General features: G+C 46.5%; 1 protein-coding gene and 1 long non-coding RNA gene across 3 annotated transcripts in view; both read right to left on the bottom strand.

Annotated features, from left to right (window-relative positions):
• Positions 1–170: 170 nt before the first annotated feature.
• On the bottom strand, positions 171–7,606 carry LOC142374685 (uncharacterized). Its single transcript, XR_012768776.1, has 2 exons — positions 7,285–7,606; positions 171–498 (listed from the first exon to the last, which is right to left on the bottom strand). It is a non-coding gene; the product is annotated as an uncharacterized LOC142374685 (long non-coding RNA).
• A 9,484-nt stretch (positions 7,607–17,090) lies between these two features.
• Positions 17,091–26,951, bottom strand: part of ubr7 (ubiquitin protein ligase E3 component n-recognin 7) — a 16,967-nt gene continuing 7,106 nt past the window's right edge. For both annotated transcript variants that reach the window (XM_075458437.1, XM_075458435.1), the window contains exons 7-12: positions 25,469–25,574; positions 25,325–25,392; positions 20,272–20,517; positions 18,642–18,807; positions 18,191–18,252; positions 17,091–17,343 (exon numbers count right to left, since the gene is read on the bottom strand). In XM_075458437.1, the coding sequence (XP_075314552.1) occupies positions 17,260–17,343; positions 18,191–18,252; positions 18,642–18,807; positions 20,272–20,517; positions 25,325–25,392; positions 25,469–25,574 (732 nt within the window). In that variant the 3' untranslated portion in view covers positions 17,091–17,259. The remainder of the gene's footprint in view (positions 17,344–18,190; positions 18,253–18,641; positions 18,808–20,271; positions 20,518–25,324; positions 25,393–25,468; positions 25,575–26,951) is intronic.

Here is a 26,951-nt window from a genome sequence, read left to right as displayed (position 1 = left end):
AACTTTCAAAGTTTGACACGAGAAAGATGCAACATGGAGGAAACTATTTACATTAAAGAATAACTTTTTATGTTGAATCGACCCACCCGCTGTAGGAGGAAGAGGATTATGTCATTCTAAAATCTGATGATGTCATAAGTCCAGGCTCATAAACAAATACAATTTCAAACTTTAGTTTCATAAAACCTTTTTATTCAGGGTCAAAGCATTAAACTGATTTCAGGTCAGATATTTTAAACTGATTTCAGGTCACATATTTACTGATTTACTGATTACAATTACTGATTAATTTAGAAGGTTGACTGAATCTGAATTTCCAGATGAAGCATGTCTGAGGTGGTCAGGTCCTGGTCAGGTCCTGGTCAGGTCCTGGTCAGGTCCTGGTCAGGTCCTGGGACTCTGCTGGGCTCGCTGTCTGTACTCCGGCAGGTGATAGAGGATCCAGGCGGCAGGAGCCAACATGGCCGCCGCAAACACCGACATGACGAAGAAACTTTGCTGTCAGAAACAAAATAAACAAATATCAAATTATCAAACAATTTCATATCACAACATGGGATAGGAAGCAATATTTTTCTAGAATACCAACAACGTAAGTCTATAATAACTGGAAATATATCCTCCACCAACCAGACTTACAACTCCCCATTAGGGTAGCAGAAGTTTTAAGCTTCTGCACACCAAAACTGCTATCAAAAATATATAAATTACTGTCTAAGATGGATGACACAATTTCTGTACCATCCTAAAAATGGGAGGCAGATCTATCCCTCAGTTCTAATTCTAACCATAACTTCTGGCCACAAATATGTTTGAACACCTTCAGAATGACTCGAAATCCTAATCTGCAGCTCATACAAAACAAAATCCTTCACAGAACACATTATACAGGACAAAGGATGTTCAGGATGGGTCTAACACACTCAAACATCTGCACACATTGCACAGATAACACACCTGATAATTATGCACACGCTTTATGGTTTTGTGCGCCTGTCCAGAAGTTTTGGCTTGAGGTCTGTGAGGACCTATCAACATGGCTAAAGTGTAGTATTCCTGCTGCCCCACACTGTGCATACTGGGTGACTTGGACAACATCAACATGGAAATTAACTCCGCACACATGGTCCTCACAGTGCTATGTATCGCAAAGAAAACTATTCTCATGAACTGGAAAGCAAAGAGGAATCTGTGTAGAAATGTTCTTTTAGGGACGGTCGGTGGCGTAGTGGGTAGAGCAGCCGCCCCATGTACAGAGGCTACAGTCCTCGTGCAGCTGGCCCCGGTTTGAGTCCCGCATCGGACGGCCCTTTGCTGCGTGTCTTCCCCCTCTCTCTGCCCCCTGCTTCCTGTCTCTCTCCACTGTCCTCTCATTAAAAGCCCCAAAAAATATTTACAAAAAAAAAGGTAACAGGTATTTTATTTTGTGAAAATAACCGGAAGTGCGTTACTGGAATGGTTAAAAGTAGGCAAAGGGCGCCATGGAGGAAAGAAGAGTCGGTCAGGGCACAGAAAAGGGAGTGCCGGAGAGCCGAACGGAAATGGCGCAAGTCAAAGCTCCAGGTTCATTATGAGACTTACAAAGAAAAGCTATGTGTGTTCAACCAGACTTTGCGTAGAACAAGGGAGAGTTATTTTTCTGAAATCATCAAAAACTGCAGTAACAACTCTCGTGTCCTGTTTGCTACAGTAAACAGATTAACAAACCCTCCAGTTTCACTGCCTTTAGAACTCATTTCTACATCCAAGTGTAATGAGTTTGCAACATTCTTTAATGACAAAGTTCAAGGCATTAAGAATGCAATAATTTCCACAACACAAATAACTACTCTGCAGCCAGCTAGACACCTAGAGCTGACACATTTCACACCTGTTACTGACAAAACAGTCGAAGAGACCATCTGCAGTCTGAGTTCATCAACGTGCTGCCTTGATGAGTTGCCCACTAGATTCCTAAAGTCTGTGCTGAGCAGTTTGTTACCACAACTTGCTCATCTAGTCAACATCTCACTCCAGACTGGAACATTTCCAAAGCCCTTAAAAACTGCTGTCATTAAGCCTCTTCTAAAGAAGAGCAATCTTGATGCCACAGTACTGAACAACTACCGGCCCATATCAAACCTGCCATTCTTAGGCAAAGTCCTAGAAAAAGTTGTATACCAACAGCTTACTGACTTTCTCCTGTCTAACAATGCTTTTGATACTTTCCAATCAGGCTTTAGGCCCCACCACAGCACTGAGACAGCTCTGATCAAGGTGACAAATGACATCCGCCTGAACACAGATGCAAGTAGAGTCACAGTCTTAGTTCTGCTGGACCTGAGTGCTGCCTTTGACACAGTTGACCATGCGATCTTATTACAGAGGTTAGAAGACTGGGTGGGAATCTCTGGTCGTGCTTTAAACTGGTTCAAGTCCTATCTGGAGGACAGGAAATATCTTGTTGAAATTGGTAACTGTGTCTCAGACCAAATGGCTATGACCTGTGGGGTTCCCCAGGGGTCAATCCTGGGACCCGTATTGTTCAATCTGTACATGCTTCCACTAGGCCAGCTAATACGCAGCTATAATGTGTCCTACCACAATTATGCAGATGACACTCAGATCTACGTGTCACTGACGGCAGGAGAACACGGGCCTGTAGATACACTGTGTCGCTGCATCGAACAGATCAGTGTGTGGATGCAAAACAATTTCCTCCAGCTAAACTCAGACAAAACTGAAATCATTGTCTGTGGCCCACAGAAACAAAGAGAAAGTGTTATCAGTCACCTTGAGACTCTCTCTCTAAAACCTAACTATCAAGTTAGAAATCTCGGGGTAATATTGGACTCAGACCTGAACTTTAACAGCCACATTAAATCAGTAACATCAGCAGCTTTTTACCATCTAAAAAACATTGCCAGAATCAAAGGAATAGTGTCTAAACCAGACTTAGAGAGACTGATCCATGCGTTTGTCTCCAGCAGGTTAGACTGCTGTAACGGCCTTCTCACTGGGCTCTAAACGGGCTGTAAGACAGCTGCAGTACATCCAGAACGCTGCTGCTCGAGTCCTGACTAGAACCAGGAAATACGACCATATTAGTCCAGTGCTCAGGTCTCTGCACTGGCTTCCTGTCGCTCAGAGAATAGACTTTAAAACAGCTCTGCTTGTGTACAAGTCTCTTCACGGTCAAGCGCCAAAGTACATCTCTAACATGTTAGAGCCATATGAACCAACTCGGGCTCTGAGAACCTCAGGGAGGGGTCTCCTGCCCCAGGGAGGGGTCTGCTGCCTCAGGGAGGGGTCTCCTGCTGGTGCCCAGAGTCAGGACTAAACAAGGTGAGGCTGCGTTTCAGTTTTATGCTCCTAAAATCTGGAACAGTCTTCCAGAAGATGTGAGACAGGCCTCAACTCTGACAATGTTTAAATCCAGGCTGAAAACAGTTCTGTTTAGCAGTGCATATGACACCTGAAAGTATTTTATCTGCACTCTTCACTTTTTAATTACTTAATGATTATTTTAATGGGTTTTAAATTTCTTTCTTTTTTAATTTCTTTCTTTTATTTTTTTTATTCCTGTTCAATGGTTTTATTGCCTTCTTGTGATTTTATGTAGCTGTAAAGCACTTTGAATTGCCCTGTGTATGAATTGTGCTCTATAAATAAAATTGCCTTGCCTTGCCTTACTCACTGTCCTATAATAAAGGCATAAAAAACCCCCCCAAAAAAAGAAGAAATGTTCTTTTAGATTATATTAGCATGGAAACAATGTTTGTGGTTGTGTGCTGGGGGGGGACTGTGTGTCTGGCCTGGTTGGCAGTTTGGGGGGCTTGTGGGTGGAGCTGTCTTGCGGTGTGGGGCGTGGTCTCTAGGTGGGCATGGGGGGGGTGGGTCGCTGGCTCCTGGTCAGGTGGCCGCGCCGCTCTGGCGTGGGGAGTAGTGCTGGGCCTGGGCCCTGGTGTCTGGGTGCTGCCTTGTGCCACGCGGGGGTCTGGTTGCCCTGGGCACGCCGCCGTGAAGGTGGGTCGGTGTGGGCCTGGTGCCGCACCAGGACCCGCAAGTGGCTCCCCGAATACGCAGCGGGCCCCGGACCTGGTGAACATCGAGCCCTCCTGCTCTGTGGCGGATCCCAGGAAACAGGGGTGCCTGTTGCAGCCATTCCTTGATTCCTTGGCTGCCCTCTCCGGGGGAGCCTCTCTCCCCCGGTCTTCTCTCTCCCCAATACCCCTCTCCCTTCTGGCTCCTGTACCCAGCACACACCTAAGGGGTTCTGAGGGCGGGTGTGTTCTGTGGGGGGCAGCGGATGGGTCCACGTAGGTGGTCCCCTTTGCTGCACTCTGCAGCCCCCCGCCCTTGTTTTAATTACACCTTAGACATTACTAATCATGACACACACACACACACACACACACACACACATTAGGTTTTGGGGGGCGATAGCACTGAGTCGTATCTGATGGGCGGGGCTCTTTGGGTATGTAGGCTGCCTGGAGGGCCACGCTCCCAGTTCCACAAGGTTGCCTGCCCCTCAATTTTAAATGCTCACTATTAGAAAATATCAAAGAGCCAGAGGAGAGAGGGGAGGGGTCTTCCCGCACCCCTGTTGCCTGGTTGCTGCCTGGGGCGGGGGGGCCAGGAGGAGGAGTTGTCCTGCTGGGTTGGGGTCTGTGTTGGCTGGGGGGCTGCTGGCCCCCGGATGTGCCCGCTACGCCACACTCCAGCGGAGGTGGGGGATGGATGCATGTGCTGTGAGAGTGTGTGTGGATGTGTGTTTATTTATTTTTGTATTTTTCTTTATTATCATCTTTTTTTTTTTATGTATTTATTTATTTTTTATTATTATCTTTTTTGTTGTGTTTTTTTTCCTTTCTTATATGATTTATGGGGTGATGGGTCTGGGTCTGGGTCCTGCTGTCCTCTGGCCTGCTTGTGCTGTTCCTGATGGGGGGGGGCATTGCCTCTCCCCGCTGCTCGCTGCCTCACCCACCTGTGGGCACGTCTTGACTCCCGGTGCGCTTGCCCAGGGGCACTGGGGCAGGCGCTGGCCCACTGCGGTTGGCTGTCTGGGGCGCCTGGGCTTCTCGGGTGTTGGGCGGGGCCCCTGCCGGGGGGTTTTGGTGGCGCTCGGGCTCGCAGGGGGCGGTTCCGGCGCGCGGCCCGTGTCTGGGTGGCGGGGGCCTGGCGGGGCTGGTAGGCTGCCGCCTCTGGTCGCCGGGGGGGCTCTGCTCGATGCTTGTGGGTGCTCTGTCCGGGTGCTTCCTCTGCTGTCTTCTGGGGGGATGTGTGGTTGTCCCTATGGTGGGCTTCCCGGGTTCTGTGCTCCTTGGGGGCCCTCTCGGCCTGCTTCTGATTGCTGGGGGGGGGGGGGGTTGTGACACTATACACTGATATTTAAGCATGGTTATTATGTGGGACCATCTATGTGTATTGCATGTTCAGGCATGCACGCACACACACACACACACACACACACACACATTCATTAGCTCAGTAGCTCGCTCACTAAGCAGTTGTTGTTGTCCTGTGGTTTAAGGTCATCTGTATCCACAGTTGTGTTATATGAGATTGCTGCTGCTTGTGCTTGTTTGTTTGTTTGTGTGTTTGTTCTCTGCTGTTTTTGTTTGTTTGTTTGTGTGTTTGTGTGTTTGTTCTTTGCTTTTTTGTTTTTTTTTCAAATCAAATCAATTCAAATTTATTTATAGAGCACATTTCATGTACAAACAGTTCAAAGTGCTTTACATAAAATAAAAGCATTGCAGCAGGGAGTGCAAGAAGCATTAAAATACATAAAAGAACATAAAGAGAAAAAAATAAAATCATTTAAATGAATTTAAAAACAGGCAACAGTCTTGATAAGTTCAAAGATATTTCATGCATAGACAAATGAGAACAGAAATGTCTTTTTGTGTGTTTGTTTTCTGCCTGTTTGTTTGTTTGTGTGTTTGTTCTCTGCTTATTTGTTTGTTTGTTTGTGTGTTTGTTCTCTGCTTTTTTGTTTGTTTGTGTGTTTGTTCCAGGGGTGGAGCAGTGATTTTAAATGTGGGGGTGTTACAGGGGGGGGCACATGAGTGCCACATCAAGCCCAGAGACACCACGCTGAAGTTGGCATCTGATTCGCAAATTAAATGGATGGGCATAAAGGGCCATTTCACTGCATTTTGATCGCCCTAAACTAGGTCCTGTATGGAAACTACAATAGTTAGACTACTCAAATCTGGATGGAATTATTCTAAAGAGGGTGTAGATTCATTAAAACCTTGTTTGAGATTTGTGAAACCTTTTTCTGATTTGTAAAAACTGCAGAACAGGGCCATTTCAATCGCCCTAAACTAGGTCCTGTATGGAAACTACAATAGTTAGACAGCTCAAATCTGGATAGAATTATTCTAAAGAGGGTACAGGGTCTTTAAAACACATTTTATGATTTGTTAACTTTATTTGGTCATTGAAAATTCAAAAAGGGGAAATCATCTTGCTGTAAAAGTGGGGGTGTCAAAACACCCCCATCCCCCACGGGTGCGACGCCCATGGTTTGTTCTCTGCTTGTTTGTTTGTTTGTTTGTTTGTGTGTTTGTTCTCTGCTTGTCTGCTTACAGGTGCTCCTGGTGCTTCTAAGGTTGGATTCCCCACAGAAGCTGTGGATTGTCTTCAGTTTTGTTTTTACAGGTGTAGCAGCTGGTTGTCTGATTTTTAATTGTTTTCTATGTTTGTCTCTTCATGTTTCTGTTCTTTTTTTCTCTTCTTCACTCTCCCTCTCTCTGTCCCCCGGTCCGGTTCGGCACTATCACACTATCACATCATGTTAAATATTGTAACAAAATTAAATAAATAAAAATGAGGAGTTGATGGGCATCAAGGGGAGCTTTACATTCATAAAGCTTCCCTTGGCATAGCAAATGTGTTTGGCATTAACGGTATTCAGATTACTGTTCTGCTGCCATAATGCTGAACAGGACAAGGGGAAAAAAACAAAAAAATTATCAAACAATAAATCGGTCAATCAGAAGTTCTGGACCAACACTTTATTCCATCAGGCAGCTCAGTGAAAAATAACTTTAAAATCAGGAACATCCAGTAGAAGCCAGGAAAGAACAAAATATATCATGAATCTGAAAATAAAGACATTAGTCTAACCTGCCTTCAGTTCTGTACAGATTATTTTCTGTAATCTGGTTTCTTCTGTTAGGATTAACTGATTATTGGTGTTCAGATATTAGTCAGTCAGTCATGAGTTATTAAACAGTTAGTTAGTGGGTTATTGTTAACTAGCTACTCATTATTTATTGATTGATTACTCACTGCGGCTCCAATACGGTTTCGAGGAGGTTTGCTGTAGATCATCCTCTTCGTCTCTTTCATGATTTGTTTTGAACAAGTCAAACCGGAGGAACTTCCCATCATCCTCAGCACACGGTGGAACATGTTCATGGAAAACTGATGCCACAGAGCAGATGTTCAGCTCCTGATGTTCAGCTCCTGATGTTCAGCTCCCGATGTTCAGCTCCTGATGTTCAGCTCCCGATGTTCAGCTCCTGATGTTCAGCTCCTGATGTTCAGCTCTGTCTGACTGAGACTGAGACTGAAGCAGGAGGACGAGGAGGAGGAGGATGAAGAGGAGGAAGAGGAGGAGGAGGAGGAGGAGGAGGAGGAGGAGGAGGAGGAGGAGGAGGAGGAGGACGAGGAGGAGGAGGATGAAGAGGAGGAGAGGAGGAGGAGGAGGAGGAGGAGGAGGAGGAGGAGGAGGAGGAGGAGGAGGAGGAGGAGGAGGAGGAGGAGGAGGAGGAGGAGGAACCAGCAGAGTAACTAGCAACTGACTTAGTAATTGACAAGTTCGCTGAGACAAAGTTTGAGGATCCGATCAATGATCTGATCAGTTGAGCTGCTGCAGAGAAACTGTATGAACAAAGAGACGGAGAAAAAGAGACGGAGAACAGAAAGAGGAGTTCATTCTGAGAGGGTGAGCGGCAGCTGGTCTGCAGCTGGTGAGCTGATTACCCTAACCCAGAACAAACAGAGATGGAGGCGAGATGAGTGATGAAAGGAGGATGAAAGGTGAGCGTGACACGAGAAACAGACCTGCAGGCCCACGTCTGCTGTGTGTCAGAAACATCAGAGACTGGAGGACGACAGCAAAAACATATCTGCTGCATGTCACACACATCTGCTGCATGTCACACACAGCTGCTGCATGTCACACACATCTGCTGCATGTCACACACATCTGCTGCATGTCACACACAGCTGATGCATGTCACACACAGCTGCTGCATGTCACACACATCTGCTGCATGTCACACAGCTGCTGCATGTCACACACATCTGCTGCATGTCACACACATCTGCTGCATGTCACACACAGCTGCTGCATGTCACACAGCTGCTGCATGTCACACACATCTGCTGCATGTCACACACAGCTGCTGCATGTCACACACCTGAGAGGCTGGTTGGTTATCGCACTTACTCTAGCACTAGTTTTGCTCTTAGCTGTTTGGTATTAGAAGGAAATGCACTTATGATTTCTTGTGACCTGAAGTTCTTTTGCCTACCGATGTTGAACGCACTTATTGTAAGTCGCTTTGGTTAAAAGCGTCTGCAAAATGACCGTAATGTAATGTAATGCATGTCACACACATCTGCTGCATGTCACACACATCTGCTGCATGTCACACACAGCTGCTGCATGTCACACACATCTACTGCATGTCACACACAGCTGCTGCATGTCACACACATCTGTTGCATGTCACACACAGCTGCTGCATGTCACACACAGCTGCTGCATGTCACACACATCTGTTGCATGTCACACACATCTGCTGCATGTCACACAGCTGCTGCATGTCACACACATCTGCTGCATGTCACACAGCTGCTGCATGTCACACACATCTGCTGCATGTCACACAGCTGCTGCATGTCACACACAGCTGCTGCATGTCACACACAGCTGCTGCATGTCATACAGCTGCTGCATGTCACACACAACTGCTGCATGTCACACACATCTGCTGCATGTCACACACAGCTGCTGCATGTCACACACATCTGCTGCATGTCACACACAGCTGCTGCATGTCACACACATCTGCTGCATGTCATACAGCTGCTGCATGTCACACACAACTGCTGCATGTCACACACATCTGCTGCATGTCACACAGCTGCTGCATGTCACACACAGCTGCTGCATGTCACACACAGCTGCTGCATGTCACACAGCTGCTGCATGTCACACACAGCTGCTGCATGTCACACACAGCTGCTGCATGTCACACACAGTTGCTGCATGTCACACACAGCTGCTGCATGTCACACACAGCTGCTGCATGTCACACATATCTGCTGCATGTCACACACATCTGCTGCATGTCACACACAGCTGCTGCATGTCACACACAGCTGCTGCATGTCACACACATCTGCTGCACGTCACACACATCTGCTGCATGTCACACACAGCTGCTGCATCTCACACACATCTGCTGCATGTCACACACAGCTGCTGCATGTCACACACAGCTGCTGCATGTCACACACATCTGCTGCATGTCACACACATCTGCTGCATGTCACAAACAGCTGCTGCATGTCACACACAGCTGCTGCATGTCACACACAGCTGCTGCATGTCACACACAGCTGCTGCATGTCACACACAGCTGCTGCATCTCACACACATCTGCTGCATGTCACACACAGCTGCTGCATGTCACACACAGCTGCTGCATGTCACACACAGCTGCTGCATGTCACACACATCTGCTGCATGTCACACACATCTGCTGCATGTCACACACATCTGCTGCATGTCACACACAGCTGCTGCATGTCACACACATCTGCTGCATGTCACACAGCTGCTGCATGTCACACACATCTGCTGCATGTCACACAGCTGCTGCATGTCACACACATCTGCTGCATGTCACACACAGCTGCTGCATGTCACACACAGCTGCTGCATGTCACACACATCTGCTGCATGTCACACACATCTGCTGCATGTCACACACAGCTGCTGCATGTCACACACATCTGCTGCATGTCACACACATCTGCTGCATGTCACACACAGCTGCTGCATGTCACACAGCTGCTGCAAGTCACACACATCTGCTGCATGTCACACACATCTGCTGCATGTCACACACATCTGCTGCATGTCACACACATCTGCTGCATGTCACACACATCTGCTGCATGTCACACAGCTGCTGCATGTCACACACATCTGCTGCATGTCACACAGCTGCTGCAAGTCACACACAGATGCTGCATGTCACACACATCTGCTGCATGTCACACACATCTGCTGCATGTCACACATCTGCTACATGTCACACATCTGCTGCATGTCACACACATCTGCTGCATGTCACACAGCTGCTGCATGTCACACACAACTGCTGCATGTCACACACATCTGCTGCATGTCAAACACAGCTGCTGCATGTCACACACAGCTGCTGCATGTCACACACATCTGCTGCATGTCACACAGCTGCTGCATGTCACACACAACTGCTGCATGTCACACACATCTGCTGCATGTCACACACATCTGCTGCATGTCACACACATCTGCTGCATGTCACACACAGCTGCTGCATGTCACACACAGCTGCTGCATGTCACACACATCTGCTGCATGTCACACACATCTGCTGCATGTCACACACAGCTGCTGCATGTCACACAGCTGCTGCATGTCACACACATCTGCTGCATGTCACACACAGATGCTGCATGTCACACACAGCTGCTGCATGTCACACACAGATGCTGCATGTCACACACATCTGCTGCATGTCACACACAGCTGCTGCATGTCACACACATCTGCTGCATGTCACACACAGCTGCTGCATGTCACACACAGCTGCTACATTTTTTTAATGTAATGGAAGCTGTTGCACCGATAAGAATCAAGAGCACCTTGATCAAACAGAAAACCCCATGGAGAAACACCACTACGGTCAAAAATCTGAAAAGAGAATGCAGGAAAGCTGAACGTAAGTGGAGGAAAACAAAGCTTCAGATTCACTATGAGCTATATAAAGAAAGCCTCCGTAGTTATAACAATGAGCTGTGCAAGGCCAGACAGCTGCATTTATCTGAAATGATTAATAAGAATGTCAACAATTCTCGAACTCTGTTTGCTATGGTTGAAAAACTCACAAATCCTCCTAAACAGTCAAACCCAGACCTCCTCTCCACTGAGAAATGCAACGAATTTGCCAACTTTTTTAGCCAAAAAATCAAAACAATTAGACAAAACATTCACGCAACACAGACAAACAAGAAAACTAATCTGTGTCTAAAACCTAGAAATAACTCTGACGTTATGTCACAATTTAATAATGTTGATTTAAAAATCCTAGAGGAAACAGTTCGGCAGCTGAAATCAACAACTTGTTCTCTGGACATAATACCATCCGACTTTTTAAAAACTGTTTTTACCTCAGTAGAAAGTGATCTCCTACAAATAGTTAACAGCTCACTGGCATCAGGCATTTTTCCCAAGTCACTAAAGACAGCTGCCATTAAGCCACTCCTAAAGAAGAGAACTCTAGATGCCTCTATGATGAACAACTACAGACCTGTCTCTAACCTCTCTTTTATATCCAAGATTATTGAGAAAGTTGTATTTAACCAGCTCAATGACTTTCTGAATGAAAGTGGAAGTCTTGATAAGTTTCAATCAGGCTTCAGACGTCATCACAGCACTGAAACAGCTCTGGTCAAAGTGTTAAACAACATCAGGTTGAATACTGATTCTGGTAATGTTTCAGTCCTGGTTCTGTTGGACCTCAGCGCTGCGTTTGATACTGTAGATCACAGAATCCTGTTGCACAGGCTGGAAAACTGGGTTGGACTTTCTGGAGCGGTCCTTAACTGGTTCAGGTCCTACTTAGAAGGCCGGAGTTATTTTGTTACTATTGGCAGCTATGAATCTGAGCGAGTGGCCATGACTTGTGGAGTCCCCCAGGGGTCAATTCTTGGACCTCTTCTGTTTAACTTGTATATGCTCCCTTTGGGTCAGATATTGCAGAATTTTAACATCAATTATCACAGTTATGCAGACGATACACAACTTTATGTGTCTCTGTCACCGGACGACTGCAGCCCAGCTGACGTTCTGTGTCAGTGTCTGGAGGAAGTAAACACCTGGATGAGAGAGAATTTTCTACAATTAAATGAAGACAAAACAGATCATTCTGTTTGGGAGCAAAGAGAAGAGGGTCAGCGTTGGTACATATCTTGAGACTCGGGACCTTATAATCACTGACCAAGTTCGTAACCTCGGAGTGTTGATAGACTCAGATCTGACTTTCAGCAGCCACATCAAAGCTGTCACCAAGGCAGCTTTTTACCACCTCAGAAATATCAACAGAATTAAAGGTTTCCTCTCCCAAAAAGACCAGGAGAAACTCATCCATGCATTCATCTCCAGTAGACTCGATTACTGTAACGCTCTTTTAACTGGACTTCCCAAAAAGAGCATTAAACATCTGCAGCTCATCCAGAACGCTGCTGCTGGAGTTTTAACCCGGACTAAGAGATCTGAACACATCACACCAGTTTTAAAATCTTTACACTGGCTTCCAGTCAGTCACAGAATAGATTTTAAAAGCCTGCTGATGGTTTACAAATCCCAGAATGGTTTAGGCCCAAAATACATCTGTGATATGTTCAGAGAATATAAACCCAGCAGAGCTCTTACATCCAAGGACTCAGGTCAGCTGGTCCAGTCCAGAGTCCAGACTAAACATGGAGAAGCAGCATTTAGCTGTTATGCTGCAAATAAATGGAACAAACTGCCAGTGGAGATTAAACTTTCACCAAATGTAGACATTTTTAAATCCAGGTTAAAAACATTTCTTTTCTCATGTGTCTATGCATGAAATATCTTTTAACTTATCTAGACTGTTGCCTGATTTTAAATTCATTTAAATGATTTTATTTGTTTCTCTTTATATTATTTTATGTATTTTTAATTCTTCTTGCACTCCCTGCTGCAATGCTTTTATTTTATGTAAAGCACTTTGAACTGTTTGTACATGAAATGTGCTATACAAATAAATTTGATTTGATTTTGATTTGATACATGTCACACACATCTGCTGCATGTCACACACAGCTGCTGCATGTCACACACAGCTGCTGCATGTCACACACAGCTGCTGCATCTCACACACATCTGCTGCATGTCACACACATCTGCTGCATGTCACACAGCTGCTGCATGTCACACATCTGCTGCATGTCACACAGCTGCTGCATGTCACACACATCTGCTGCATGTCACACACAGCTGCTGCATGTCACACACAGCTGCTGCATCTCACACACATCTGCTGCATGTCACACACATCTGCTGCATGTCACACACATCTGCTGCATGTCACACAGCTGCTGCATGTCACACATCTGCTGCATGTCACACAGCTGCTGCATGTCACACACAACTGCTGCATGTCACACACATCTGCTGCATGTCACACACATCTGCTGCATGTCACACACAGCTGCTGCATGTCACACACAGCTGCTGCATGTCACACACCTGAGAGGCTGGTTGGTTATCGCACTTACTCTAGCACTAGTTTTGCTCTTAGCTGTTTGGTATTAGAAGGAAATGCACTTATGATTTCTTGTGACCTGAAGTTCTTTTGCCTACCGATGTTGAACGCACTTATTGTAAGTCGCTTTGGTTAAAAGCGTCTGCAAAATGACCGTAATGTAATGTAATGTAATGTAATGCATGTCACACACATCTGCTGCATGTCACACACATCTGCTGCATGTCACACACAGCTGCTGCATGTCACACACAGCTGCTGCATGTCACACACAGCTGCTGCATGTCACACACAGCTGCTGCATCTCACACACATCTGCTGCATGTCACACACATCTGCTGCATGTCACACAGCTGCTGCATGTCACACATCTGCTGCATGTCACACAGCTGCTGCATGTCACACACATCTGCTGCATGTCACACACAGCTGCTGCATCTCACACACATCTGCTGCATGTCACACACATCTGCTGCATGTCACACACATCTGCTGCATGTCACACAGCTGCTGCATGTCACACATCTGCTGCATGTCACACAGCTGCTGCATGTCACACACATCTGCTGCATGTCACACACATCTGCTGCATGTCACACACAGCTGCTGCATCTCACACACATCTGCTGCATGTCACACACATCTGCTGCATGTCACACACATCTGCTGCATGTCACACAGCTGCTGCATGTCACACAGCTGCTGCATGTCACACAGCTGCTGCATGTCACACACAGCTGCTGCATGCCACACACAGCTGCTGCATGTCACACGCAGCTGCTGCATGTCACACACAGCTGCTGCATGTCACACACATCTGCTGCATGTCACACAGCTGCTGCATGTCAAACACAACTGCTGCATGTCACACACATCTGCTGCATGTCAAACACAGCTGCTGCATGTCACACACATCCGCTGCATGTCACACACAGCTGCTGCATGTCACACACAGCTGCTGCATGTCACACACCTGAGAGGCTGGTTGGTTATCGCACTTACTCTAGCACTAGTTTTGCTCTTAGCTGTTTGGTATTAGAAGGAAATGCACTTATGATTTCTTGTGACCTGAAGTTCTTTTGCCTACCGATGTTGAACGCACTTATTGTAAGTCGCTTTGGTTAAAAGCGTCTGCAAAATGACCGTAATGTAATGTAATGTAATGTAATGCATGTCACACACATCTGCTGCATGTCACACACATCTGCTGCATGTCATACAGCTGCTGCATGTCACACACATCTGCTGCATGTCACACAGCTGCTGCATGTCACACAGCTGCTGCATGTCACACACAGCTGCTGCATGTCACACACATCTGCTGCATGTCACACACATCTGCTGCATGTCACACACATCTACTGCATGTCACACACAGCTGCTGCATGTCACACAGCTGCTGCATGTCACACACAGCTGCTGCATGTCACACACATCTGCTGCATGTCACACAGCTGCTGCATGTCACACACAACTGCTGCATGTCACACACATCTGCTGCATGTCAAACACAGCTGCTGCATGTCACACACAGCTGCTGCATGTCACACACATCTGCTGCATGTCACACACAGCTGCTGCATGTCACACACATCTGCTGCATGTCACACACATCTGCTGCATGTCACACACATCTGCTGCATGTCACACACAGCTGCTGCATGTCACACAGCTGCTGCATGTCACACACATCTGCTGCATGTCACACACAGCTGCTGCATGTCACACACATCTGCTGCATGTCACACACATCTGCTGCATGTCACACACAGCTGCTGCATGTCACACAGCTGCTGCATGTCACACACATCTGCTGCATGTCACACAGCTGCTGCATGTCACACACAGCTGCTGCATGTCACACACATCTGCTGCATGTCACACACAGCTGCTGCATGTCACACAGCTGCTGCATGTCACACACATCTGCTGCATGTCACACACAGCTGCTGCATGTCACACAGCTGCTGCATGTCACACACATCTGCTGCATGTCACACAGCTGCTGCATGTCACACACAGCTGCTGCATGTCACACACATCTGCTGCATGTCACACACAGCTACTGCATGTCACACACAGCTGCTGCATGTCACACACAGCTGCTGCATGTCACACACAGCTGCTGCATGTCACACACAGCTGCTGCATGTCACACACAGCTGCTGCATCTCACACACATCTGCTGCATGTCACACACATCTGCTGCATGTCACACACATCTGCTGCATGTCACACAGCTGCTGCATGTCACACACATCTGCTGCATGTCACACACAGCTGCTGCATGCCACACACAGCTGCTGCATGTCACACACATCTGCTGCATGTCACAAACTGCTGTCGGTGGGGGTGCGGTGGTTCAGATGGGCACATCAGGGTTTCTGGAACAGCTGATCTGTTCATGAGCTCCAAGCGCAACAACTAATATTAATTGCAAGCTTGCATAAACTAAACCAAAGTGCACTAAGGTTAATAGAAACACTTTATTCAGTACCCGGGTCTTTTTTGTGTTTCTTTTCCATGTCTGAGCCCATTGCATTTGAATATATGTGGAACTCCTTTATTTCATTAATAATGAAAAGTTAAAATGATGCGCTGTGTTTGTTGTTTATCATTATTATCATGTGTGTGATTGCTTGAGTAAATTCATATTTCTACATTATAGTGGGTTCATGAAACCAAAGTTACTCCTATGGCCTCTCATCATATGTTACCCTGGGCAGTTTTTATTTTCAGATGCATCTTCCACCATTTTGAGACGTATCTGGAGTATTGAAGGTGCATATTGAGCTTCACATATCACGAGCCGATTGGTGGGAGGGTCAAACACTTCTGGAAGAATGGTCAAAAATTCCCATGAACCAACCTAAACTTTTTGCTTTCCCAGAAGAGTTGAAGCTGTTATAGCTGCAGGGTGGGTCGACGTCTTATTAAAGCCTCTGGATTAACAATGTGAGGCCACTTAAGTTCATATGTGTGTAAAAGAGCGAATACTTGATGCTGATCCTGAACTGTCTGTGGACGGCTCAGCATCACCAAACAGCCGCTGGTCAGAATTAAGGAGAATTTAGTAAAAAGGGAGAATTAAGCATTTTATGCTGAAATTTGATCTAAACTCTCGGGCAGTATTTATCCCAAACAGCTGAATCAGTTTCTCATTGGGAAGAAATGGCTGCTTTCTTGATGCTGTGCTGCTCCCAGAATAAGATCTGACCACAAACATTTCTGTCCTGCAGCAGAGAGCAACACAGGAGCAGAAAGTTCAGTTTAGCTTACAATTAATCCTGTTTACTAAAACTTCTCAAGTCTTTAATCTTGTTGTCTCTGTGTTGATGTGAAATAAGTTGTTCCTGCATTTCTAACCAAAGCTTTACAGCAGGTTGGTGAGTATTCTGGTGTTGTCCTCATGTCAACGCATGAATCCTCCCAGAGAAGTGAAACCAGGTTCCAGGTTCCAGGAAGGGACGTCGGCCAGAATAAATGAACGAGCTCGTCAATCATTGGGCGGACAGCTGATGTTGCTCAGATTCAGTTTTATTATCTTTCTTTCAAAAATAAAGGAGACACAAAAAGACACTGAAGGTAGTGACATTAAAACATCTCAAAGATTTTGGTAAACTTAGGAAAAAATGTTTAAAAGATCCGGCTGATAAAATTCATCGAAGGCCCGAAAGCTGCTGGATGATCAGGGGAAAGGTTGGGCGTCCACTCTGCGTCTCTTACGGCTCTGTTGCTCAAAGAACTGACGGATGTCATCAGAGGTCACCACCTGTTAAAGGACAGGTGAGACAGGTGAGAGACAGGTGAGAGACGGGTGAGACACAGGTGAGACAGGTGAGAGAGGTGAGACAGGTGAGAGAGGTGAGAGGTGAGACAGGTGAGACACAGGTGAGAGACAGGTGAGAAGTGAGACAGGTGAGACACAGGTGAGAGACAGGTGAGAGAGGTGAGAGACAGGTGAGATAGGTGAGAGAGGTGAGACACAGGTGAGACAGGTGAGAGAGGTGAGACAGGTGAGAGAGGTGAGACAGGTGAGAGACAGGTGAGACAGGTGAGAGACAGGTGAGAGACAGGTGAGAGACGGGAGAGAGAGGTGAGAGACGTGTGAGACAGGTGAGACAGGAGAGAGACGGGAGAGACAGGTGAGGGAGGTGAGAGACAGGTGAGGGAGGTGAGAGACAGGTGAGACAGGTGAGAGACGGGAGAGACGGGAGAGAGACAGGTGAGAGAGGTGAGAGAGGTGAGAGACAGGTGAGACAGGTGAGAGACGGGAGAGACGGGAGAGAGACAGGTGAGAGAGGTGAGAGAGGTGAGAGACAGGTGAGACAGGTGAGAGACGGGAGAGACGGGAGAGACGGGAGAGAGGTGAGAGACAGCTGAGAGAGGTGAGAGACAGGGGGAGGAGTTAGTACATCAACCTGACAGGAAACAGGAAGCCACAGAAACACTCTGAACTCTGATTTAATACCAGTCAGAATTAGATCAGATTGTCTTCAAAGTTTCTGAGAAGTGAAACGACAGAACTGCTGCACAGCTGATGGTCACATGGTTCCATCTCACAGGAATGATTGGGTTAGGGTTAGTGACGGCCCTGCCCCCCTCCTCAGGAGACTCACCTTTCCTTCTGTGGCAAACCTCTGCAGGAAGTCCTTCAGCTCAGTTTTCATGTCGTTGTAGCCTGAGAGAGAAACACAGCTTTGTTCAGCAGGTTCTGACTGTGTCACACCTGGCTGTGTGGCAGATGTGGCAGATGTGTTGCAGATGTGTTGCAGATGTGGCAGATGTGTGGCAGATGTGGCAGATGTGTGGCAGATGTGGCAGATGTGTGGCAGATGTGTTGCAGATGTTGCAGATGTGTTGCAGATGTGGAAGATGTGTGGCAGATGTGTTGCAGATGTGTGGCAGATGTGTTGCAGATGTGTGGCATATGTGTTGCAGATGTGTTGCGGATGTGTGGCAGATGTGTGGCAGATGTGGTGCAGATGTGGCAGATGTGTGGCAGATGTGTGGCAGATGTGTGGCAGATGTGTGGCAGATGTGTGGCAGATGTGGCGTTCCTCTCCTCACCGTGGATGATCTCCAGCTGCTGCACGCGGTTCAGGTTATCCAGCGCTGACATCAGAGGGTCGTGTCCCGGCTGACTCTGGTCGCTGGTTTTTCCTTTGTTTTCGTAGGCGAGGACGGTGTCGGACGCGTCCAACAGGAAGGAGAGAGCGGCCGAGGACAGCAGCTCCTGCAACAGTTAGGGTTAGGGTCAGGTTAGATAAAAAACACACTAAAACTAAGGGAAAAGGCAAGATCATTTGACTTGGCAAGATTTGTTAAATTCAGATTGTAGGAGTCTTGTTTCTACATTTAACAAAGCCAGTTTGGTGAACAAACATTTGTCATATGCTTAAAATCCAAGGAATAAAGTGTGTTTTCAGATATTTTCTGTGTGTTGAGTTTGTTATTGAATCTTAAAACAAGATTTATTTTGATGAGACTTTGGAGGAGAAACGTAAAACATCTGATTTTAAGTGTTAATTGTCTCATTTTAGGATTCCCTGCCTGTTTGAGACAAAAAAGTAAAGTTTTGCTTGATATAAGATTATACTGTTAAGCTGAAGACTTAAAATAAGAAAAAATATCTAGCACTTCTAAATGTAAGGTTAGGGTTAGTCAGATACAGAGTCATTAGGGGGGTCAGGTTAGGACCTGTAGCTGGGTCAGAGTCATTAGGGGGGTCAGGTTAGGACCTGTAGCTGGGTCAGAGTCATTAGGGGGGTCAGGTTAGGACCTGTAGCTGGGTCAGGGTCATTAGGGGGGTCAGGTTAGGACCTGTAGCTGGGTCAGAGTCATTAGGGGGGTCAGGTTAGAACCTGTAGCTGGGTCAGGGTCATTAGGGGGGTCAGGTTAGGACCTGTAGCTGGGACAGGGTCATTAGAGGGGTCACGTTAGGTCCAGGTTTTGAGTTTCAGGCCCCGTTTACACGATAGGAAGACGCAGATATTTTCCTGCGGTTCGGCCTCTCATTTACACCAAAACCCCGTTTTTAATCACAGAAAACTATTACTTCTAAAACCTCCGGCCAAAGTGGAGATTTCTGATAACGCCGGTTATGTGTTGCCGTGTCAACTGGGAGAAACGGCGTTTTAGGTTCTTAAACGTCACATTATGCGCCAGAAAATGCCTTATGTTTACAGTTTGTTTGGCGACTGATCAGGATTATCATGGATGATGTTAAAGTTCTACTAATTTTTATGTTTGTGCAAATGATTCTTGTCTCATTGCGTTTGCAACAACTGCTCTACATGGAGGAGCAGAGGCGAAGGATTGCACGGAGGTCGGCATTTTTACTGCATCTTTCCCTTCCAAGACGTAGGTGCATTGCCTACCAACGTCGCCGCCGCCGGCTTTGGATCCGACCTGGGCGAACCGCGGTCTGGTGGGAAAACTTCGAGAAATAAGTCGTTTTTGTTGGTGTCGATTCTGAGGATTTTGATTAGCTTGCATGGCTTTATTCCTTTCCCTACCCTGCCGCCAACAGGTTTGGCATAGTTATTATGGCGCTTGACGGCGTATTTATGCGGGTTGATGTAAATGACAAGTTTTTTGAAAACGATGTTATTATTGAAAACGGAGGGGGGGAAATATTCGTTTCTCTAAATAAATTCTCTAATAAATATGTGTAAATGTGGCCTCAGGTGAACGTTACCTGGCAGGTGCTGCAGGAGCAGAGTTTGGAGCGCCACCCTGAGGGCCAGAACATGGCTCCTGATCGGACTCTCTTGGGACCGACGGCCTGCAGGTGCTTCAGTCTGCAGCTGGACTCCGCCTCCTTCAGTCTGCAGCTGGACTCCGCCTCCTTCAGTCTGCAGCTGGACTCCGCCTCCTTCAGTCTGCAGCTGGACTCCGCCTCCTCACGGCTGCGCTTGCAGCTGGGCTCAGTGACATCATCCACCTGGCAGATTATTGATCATTCTACATTAATATTGATATCTGAAAGCTTCTCCCTCCGGCTCAGCTCCCTCTGCAGCAGGTGAAGAAGCCAACAGAACCACATGGTCCTGCAACCCAAGAGGAGAGATCCAAACAGAGATCGAACCACAGGCTTAGTGATAGAACCCAACTACAGAAGATCAGTAGATTCTACTGATCTTCTGTAGTTGGGTTCTATTATTTGTTCCTCTGCACCATCCAGGCAGATAATAAGTAATAAATAATACAGGGTATCCCCAGGTTTGACCACATGAAATTTAAGACCTTTTTAAGACTTTTTAAGACCACAAAAAATGAAAATTAAGACTGGGGTCGCGACCCTGGGGGGTTCGATCCCCTTTAGGACACAAAACACCACGTACACAAATCAGTTTAAAATATGTTATTTCACAGGTCATGCAGAGCAGTCACTGTACATAGTGTGGATAGGTCAAGTAATTGAAAACACATATGCTTAAAGTGTACTTTTGACTACTGTACTTAGTACAAAGTACAATATTTTCGGCGATTTAAAATGCGCTTCATTGCATTGTCATGCGTTTTGTCCCGAATAAATACCGCTAACGAGAGAAGTTGTCCTCCTGTGATTCACCGATTCATACGAGTTTTACAAAGCTGCCGTCAACATTCACCACTGACCTCTCATGTCACAGAAATAAGCCACTAAGCACGCTGTAGCACACCAAAATACATCGCCATTTTCTTTGTAACATAAAGCACTGTTGTCATCTTAGCATTAGTCGGAACTGCTTCAGAACAGCTACGTAAAGCTACTGTTGTGATCGATAACAAAATGGCATTCCATGTTCATTGCTACTGCTCGCAAATATATCTGCTATGGCCAAGTTCAGCAAAGAAGGGTTGACGTTCTTGAGCTAGCTTAGCATGTTTTGCGCTCCTCATGTCCAGGGCAAGGTGACCTAATGTTGTAAGTTTGAATTGTTTACGACAGCACTTACATCTCGCCTCCACGTCAGTCTCCGGGGCCGCGAGCAACCAGCTGCTGTATTTTGGATCACTTAGCCATTGCGGGTTGAATTTGCACTTTCCCATCTTCGAAACAACTGACCACCAACTGCCGGGCGGGTTGGCTCACGCGCGCTGTCACTGTCACTGTCATTGTACTCACGAACTGTCAGGCTAGCCGAGACCTGTGTGCTCATGCTCCATATTCACGTTCGCGCGCTCTGTTATTCATGTTTGACGTTCATGGGGCTGTGGTTCGTTCACGTTTTCTGCGTTGCTCGTAATTCGCTACAGATCGGTTGAGGGGGAAAAATAGACCAGAGAAATTTAAGACCTATGTATGACATTTTAGACCCGTGACACACATTTAAGACCTTTTTAAGGCCTAAAATCGGGGGAATTTTTTTTAAGACTTTTTTAAGACTTTTAAGACCCCGCGGCTACCCTGTAATAGAAACAATGTTTCCCCTGTCCCATTATTTATGAATAAGGTAATGACGTGTGCGCTTTTATAATCACTATGATCACTACACTGCGTGCAGAATTATTAGGCAAGTTGTATTTGAGAGGATCATTTTTATTATTGAACAACAACTATGTTCTCAATCAACCCAAAAGACTCATAAATATCAAAGCTTAATATTTTTGGAAGTTGGAGTGTTTTTTTTTTACATTTGGCTATCTTAGGAGGATATCTGTTTGTGCAGGTAACTATTACTGTTCAGAATTATTAGGCAACTTAATAAAAACCAAATATATTGTTTATTTTCACCAGGTAAACCAATATAACAACTCAAAATTTAGAAATAAACATTTCTGACATTCAAAAACAAACCAAAAACAAATCAGTGACCAATAAAGCCACCTTTCTTTACAACGACACTCAAAAGCCTTCCATCCATAGATTCTGTCAGTTTCTTGATCTGTTTACGGGTTAGGGTTATTGCGTGCAGCAGCCCCCACAGCCACACTGTTCAGAGAAGTGTACCGTTTTCCCTCCCTGTAGATCTCACGTTTTATGAGGGACCACAGCTTCTCTATGGGGTTCAGATCAGGTGAACATGGGGGCCATGTCATTATTTTTTCTTCTTTTAGACCTTTACTGGCCAGCCACGCTGTGGAGTATTTGGATACATGTGATGGAGCATTGTCCTGCATGAAAATCATGTTTTTCTTGAATGATACTGACTTCTTCCTGTACCACTGCTTGAAGAAGGTGTCTTCCAGAAACTGGCAGTAGGTCTGGGAGTTGAGATTCACTCCATCCTCAACCCGAAAAGGTCCCACAAGAACATCTTTGATGATACCAGCCCATACCAGTACCCCACCTCCACCTTGCTGGCGTCTGAGTTGGAGCTCTCTGCCCTTTACTGATCCAGCCTCGGGCCCATCAAGAGTCACTCTCATTTCATCAGACCATAAAACCGTAGAAAAATCAGTCTCATCGCCGAAGTCATACACTATAGTATTAGTGTACAGCTGACTTCGGCGATCGATTAATTTGTGGGCACGCCTGTGGAACACGGAAGCTGAGAGAGGTAGGTGCGCTGTTTTTGAAATCTCAAAATGTATAATGTCTGTGCTAGCTAATGCAGGGTATCCCCAGGTTTGACCACATGAAATTTAAGACCTTTTTAAGACTTTTTAAGACCACAAAAAATGAAAATTAAGACTGGGGTCGCGACCCTGGGGGGTTCGATCCCCTTTAGGACACAAAACACCACGTACACAAATCAGTTTAAAATATGTTATTTCACAGGTCATGCAGAGCAGTCACTGTACATAGTGTGGATAGGTCAAGTAATTGAAAACACATATGCTTAAAGTGTACTTTTGACTACTGTACTTAGTACAAAGTACAATATTTTCGGCGATTTAAAATGCGCTTCATTGCATTGTCATGCGTTTTGTCCCGAATAAATACCGCTAACGAGAGAAGTTGTCCTCCTGTGATTCACCGATTCATACGAGTTTTACAAAGCTGCCGTCAACATTCACCACTGACCTCTCATGTCACAGAAATAAGCCACTAAGCACGCTGTAGCACACCAAAATACATCGCCATTTTCTTTGTAACATAAAGCACTGTTGTCATCTTAGCATTAGTCGGAACTGCTTCAGAACAGCTACGTAAAGCTACTGTTGTGATCGATAACAAAATGGCATTCCATGTTCATTGCTACTGCTCGCAAATATATCTGCTATGGCCAAGTTCAGCAAAGAAGGGTTGACGTTCTTGAGCTAGCTTAGCATGTTTTGCGCTCCTCATGTCCAGGGCAAGGTGACCTAATGTTGTAAGTTTGAATTGTTTACGACAGCACTTACATCTCGCCTCCACGTCAGTCTCCGGGGCCGCGAGCAACCAGCTGCTGTATTTTGGATCACTTAGCCATTGCGGGTTGAATTTGCACTTTCCCATCTTCGAAACAACTGACCACCAACTGCCGGGCGGGTTGGCTCACGCGCGCTGTCACTGTCACTGTCACTGTCATTGTACTCACGAACTGTCAGGCTAGCCGAGACCTGTGTGCTCATGCTCCATATTCACGTTCGCGCGCTCTGTTATTCATGTTTGACGTTCATGGGGCTGTGGTTCGTTCACGTTTTCTGCGTTGCTCGTAATTCGCTACAGATCGGTTGAGGGGGAAAAATAGACCAGAGAAATTTAAGACCTATGTATGACATTTTAGACCCGTGACACACATTTAAGACCTTTTTAAGGCCTAAAATCGGGGGAATTTTTTTTAAGACTTTTTTAAGACTTTTAAGACCCCGCGGCTACCCTGTAATGGTTTGGTTGGCCCCTGGCTTGAATTGTATTGCTACTGACACCACGGGCAATTCGGTAAAAAGTATTTTGATACACGTTAAGAGCCTCAGGAAAGGTTAAAAGCTTGCCCGATAGAGCCCGCTTTCATGGAAATCAGCGCAATTGGACAACTTTGCGCAGCAGGCATGAAAATTTCTCGCGGTTTTCCCTTTGGCCAACTTTCCTGGGTCTCCAACAGATGGGATATGTTTGTAAAATAGCCGGAATTCTCCTTTAAGATATTTCTTGGCCCAGTCTTGACGTTTTATTTTATGTTTCTTGTTCAAAGGTGCTCGTTTTTCAGCCTTCCTTACCTTGGCCATGTCCCTGAGTATCGCACACCTTGTGCTTTTTGACACTCCAGTAACATTGCAGCTCTGAAATATGGCAAAACTGGTGGCAAATGGCATCTTGGCAGCTTCACGCTTGATTTTCCTCAATTCATGGGCAGTTATTTTGCGCCTTTTTTTTTTTTTAAACACGCTTCTTGCGACCCTGTTGGCTATTGGCCATGAAACACTTGATTGTTCGGTGATCACGCTTTGAAAGTTTGGCAATTTCAAGACTGCTGCATCCCTCTGCAAGACATCTCACAATTTTTCACTTTTCAGAGTCCGTCAAATTCCTCTTCTGACCCATTTTGCCAAAGGAAAGGAAGTTGCCTAAAAATTAAGCACACCTTATATAGGGTGTTGATGTCATTAGACTACACCCCTTCTCATTAAAGAGATGCACATCACCTGATTTACTTAATTGGTAGTTGGCTTTCAAGCCTATACCACTTTGGAGTAGGACAACATGTATAAAAAGGATGATGTGATCAAAATACTCATTTGCCTAATAATTCTGCACACAGTGTAAGTCTGTTGTTTTATCTTGTTCCATCTCTGTTTGGATCTCTCCTCTTGGGTGGGGTTCTCTTGTATATAATGAGAAATTTCAAAAAAAGATTTTTAACAAATAAACACGGTACCATGGAAACCAGGTGACTCACCTTTTCTTCCTTATTCGGAGTGTCTGAGTGTCCTGCTTCCTCCTTCGTCTGTATGGCCTCACCTGGCACTAAACAGGAAGTAGGTCACACAGCAGCACATGAAGAAGAAGTGTAAAACACCTGCCAGGTAACAGGAGGACTTACCTGCCAGGGGAGCAGCATAGGTCCACAGAAACGGGCTTTTGTTCATGCAGGACTCACAGATCATTTCCTGAAGCTCCACAGAGTCTGGAGGCTCACAGCCCAGGTGCTGCACACAGGTGAGTACACAGGTGAGCACACAGGTGAGTATACAGGTGAGCACACACAGGTGAGCACACAGGTGAGCACACAGGTGAGTACACAGGTGAGTACACACAGGTGAGTACACAGGTGAGCACACAGGTGAGCACACAGGTGAGCACACAGGTGAGTATACACAGGTGAGCACACAGGTGAGTATACACAGGTGAGTACACAGGTGAGCACACAGGTGAGCACACAGGTGAGCACACAGGTGAGTACACAGGTGAGGACACAGGTGAGGACACAGGTGAGTATACAGGTGAGTATACAGGTGAGCACACACAGGTGAGCACACAGGTGAGTATACACAGGTGAGCACACAGGTGCTGCACACAGGTGAGCACACACAGGTGAGGACACAGGTGAGTATACAGGTGAGCACACACAGGTGAGTACACAGGTGAGTACGCAGGTGAGCACACAGGTGCTGCACACAGGTGAGCACACAGGTGAGGACACAGGTGAGTACACACAGGTGAGTACACAGGTGAGCACACAGGTGAGTACACAGGTGAGCACACAGGTGAGTACACAGGTGAGCACACAGGTGAGTACACACAGGTGAGCACACAGGTGAGCACACAGGTGAGGACACAGGTGAGTACACAGGTGAGCACACACAGGTGAGCACACACAGGTGAGCACACACAGGTGAGCACACACAGGTGAGCACACGCAGGTGAGCACACGCAGGTGAGTACACACAGGTGAGTACACACAGGTGAGCACACACAGGTGAGCACACACAGGTGAGCACACAGGTGAGCACACACAGGTGAGTACACAGGTGAGCACAAACAGGTGAGTACACAGGTGAGTACACACAGGTGAGCACACACAGGTGAGCACACACAAGTGAGCACACACAGGTGAGCACACGGGTGAGCACAAACAGGTGAGAACACAGGTGAGTATACAGGTGAGCACACACAGGTGAGTACACACAGGTGAGCACACACAGGTGAGCACACACAGGTGAGTATACAGGTGAGCACACACAGGTGAGCACACAGGTGAGCACACACAGGTGAGCACACACAAGTGAGGACACACAGGTGAGCACACAGGTGAGCACACACAGGTGAGCACACGGGTGAGCACAAACAGGTGAGAACACAGGTGAGTATACAGGTGAGCACACACAGGTGAGCACAAACAGGTGAGCACAAACAGGTGAGCACACACAGGTAAGTACACAGGTGAGCACACACAGGTGAGCACACGGGTGAGCACACACAGGTGAGCACACGCAGGTGAGTACACACAGGTGGGCACACGCAGGTGAGTACACACAGGTGAGCACAAACAGGTGAGAACACAGGTGAGTACACACAGGTGAGTA

Source organism: Odontesthes bonariensis, chromosome 24, assembly GCF_027942865.1.
Source record: "Odontesthes bonariensis isolate fOdoBon6 chromosome 24, fOdoBon6.hap1, whole genome shotgun sequence".
NCBI lineage: Eukaryota > Metazoa > Chordata > Actinopteri > Atheriniformes > Atherinopsidae > Odontesthes > Odontesthes bonariensis.
This window is presented reverse-complemented; position numbering and strand designations above follow the sequence as displayed.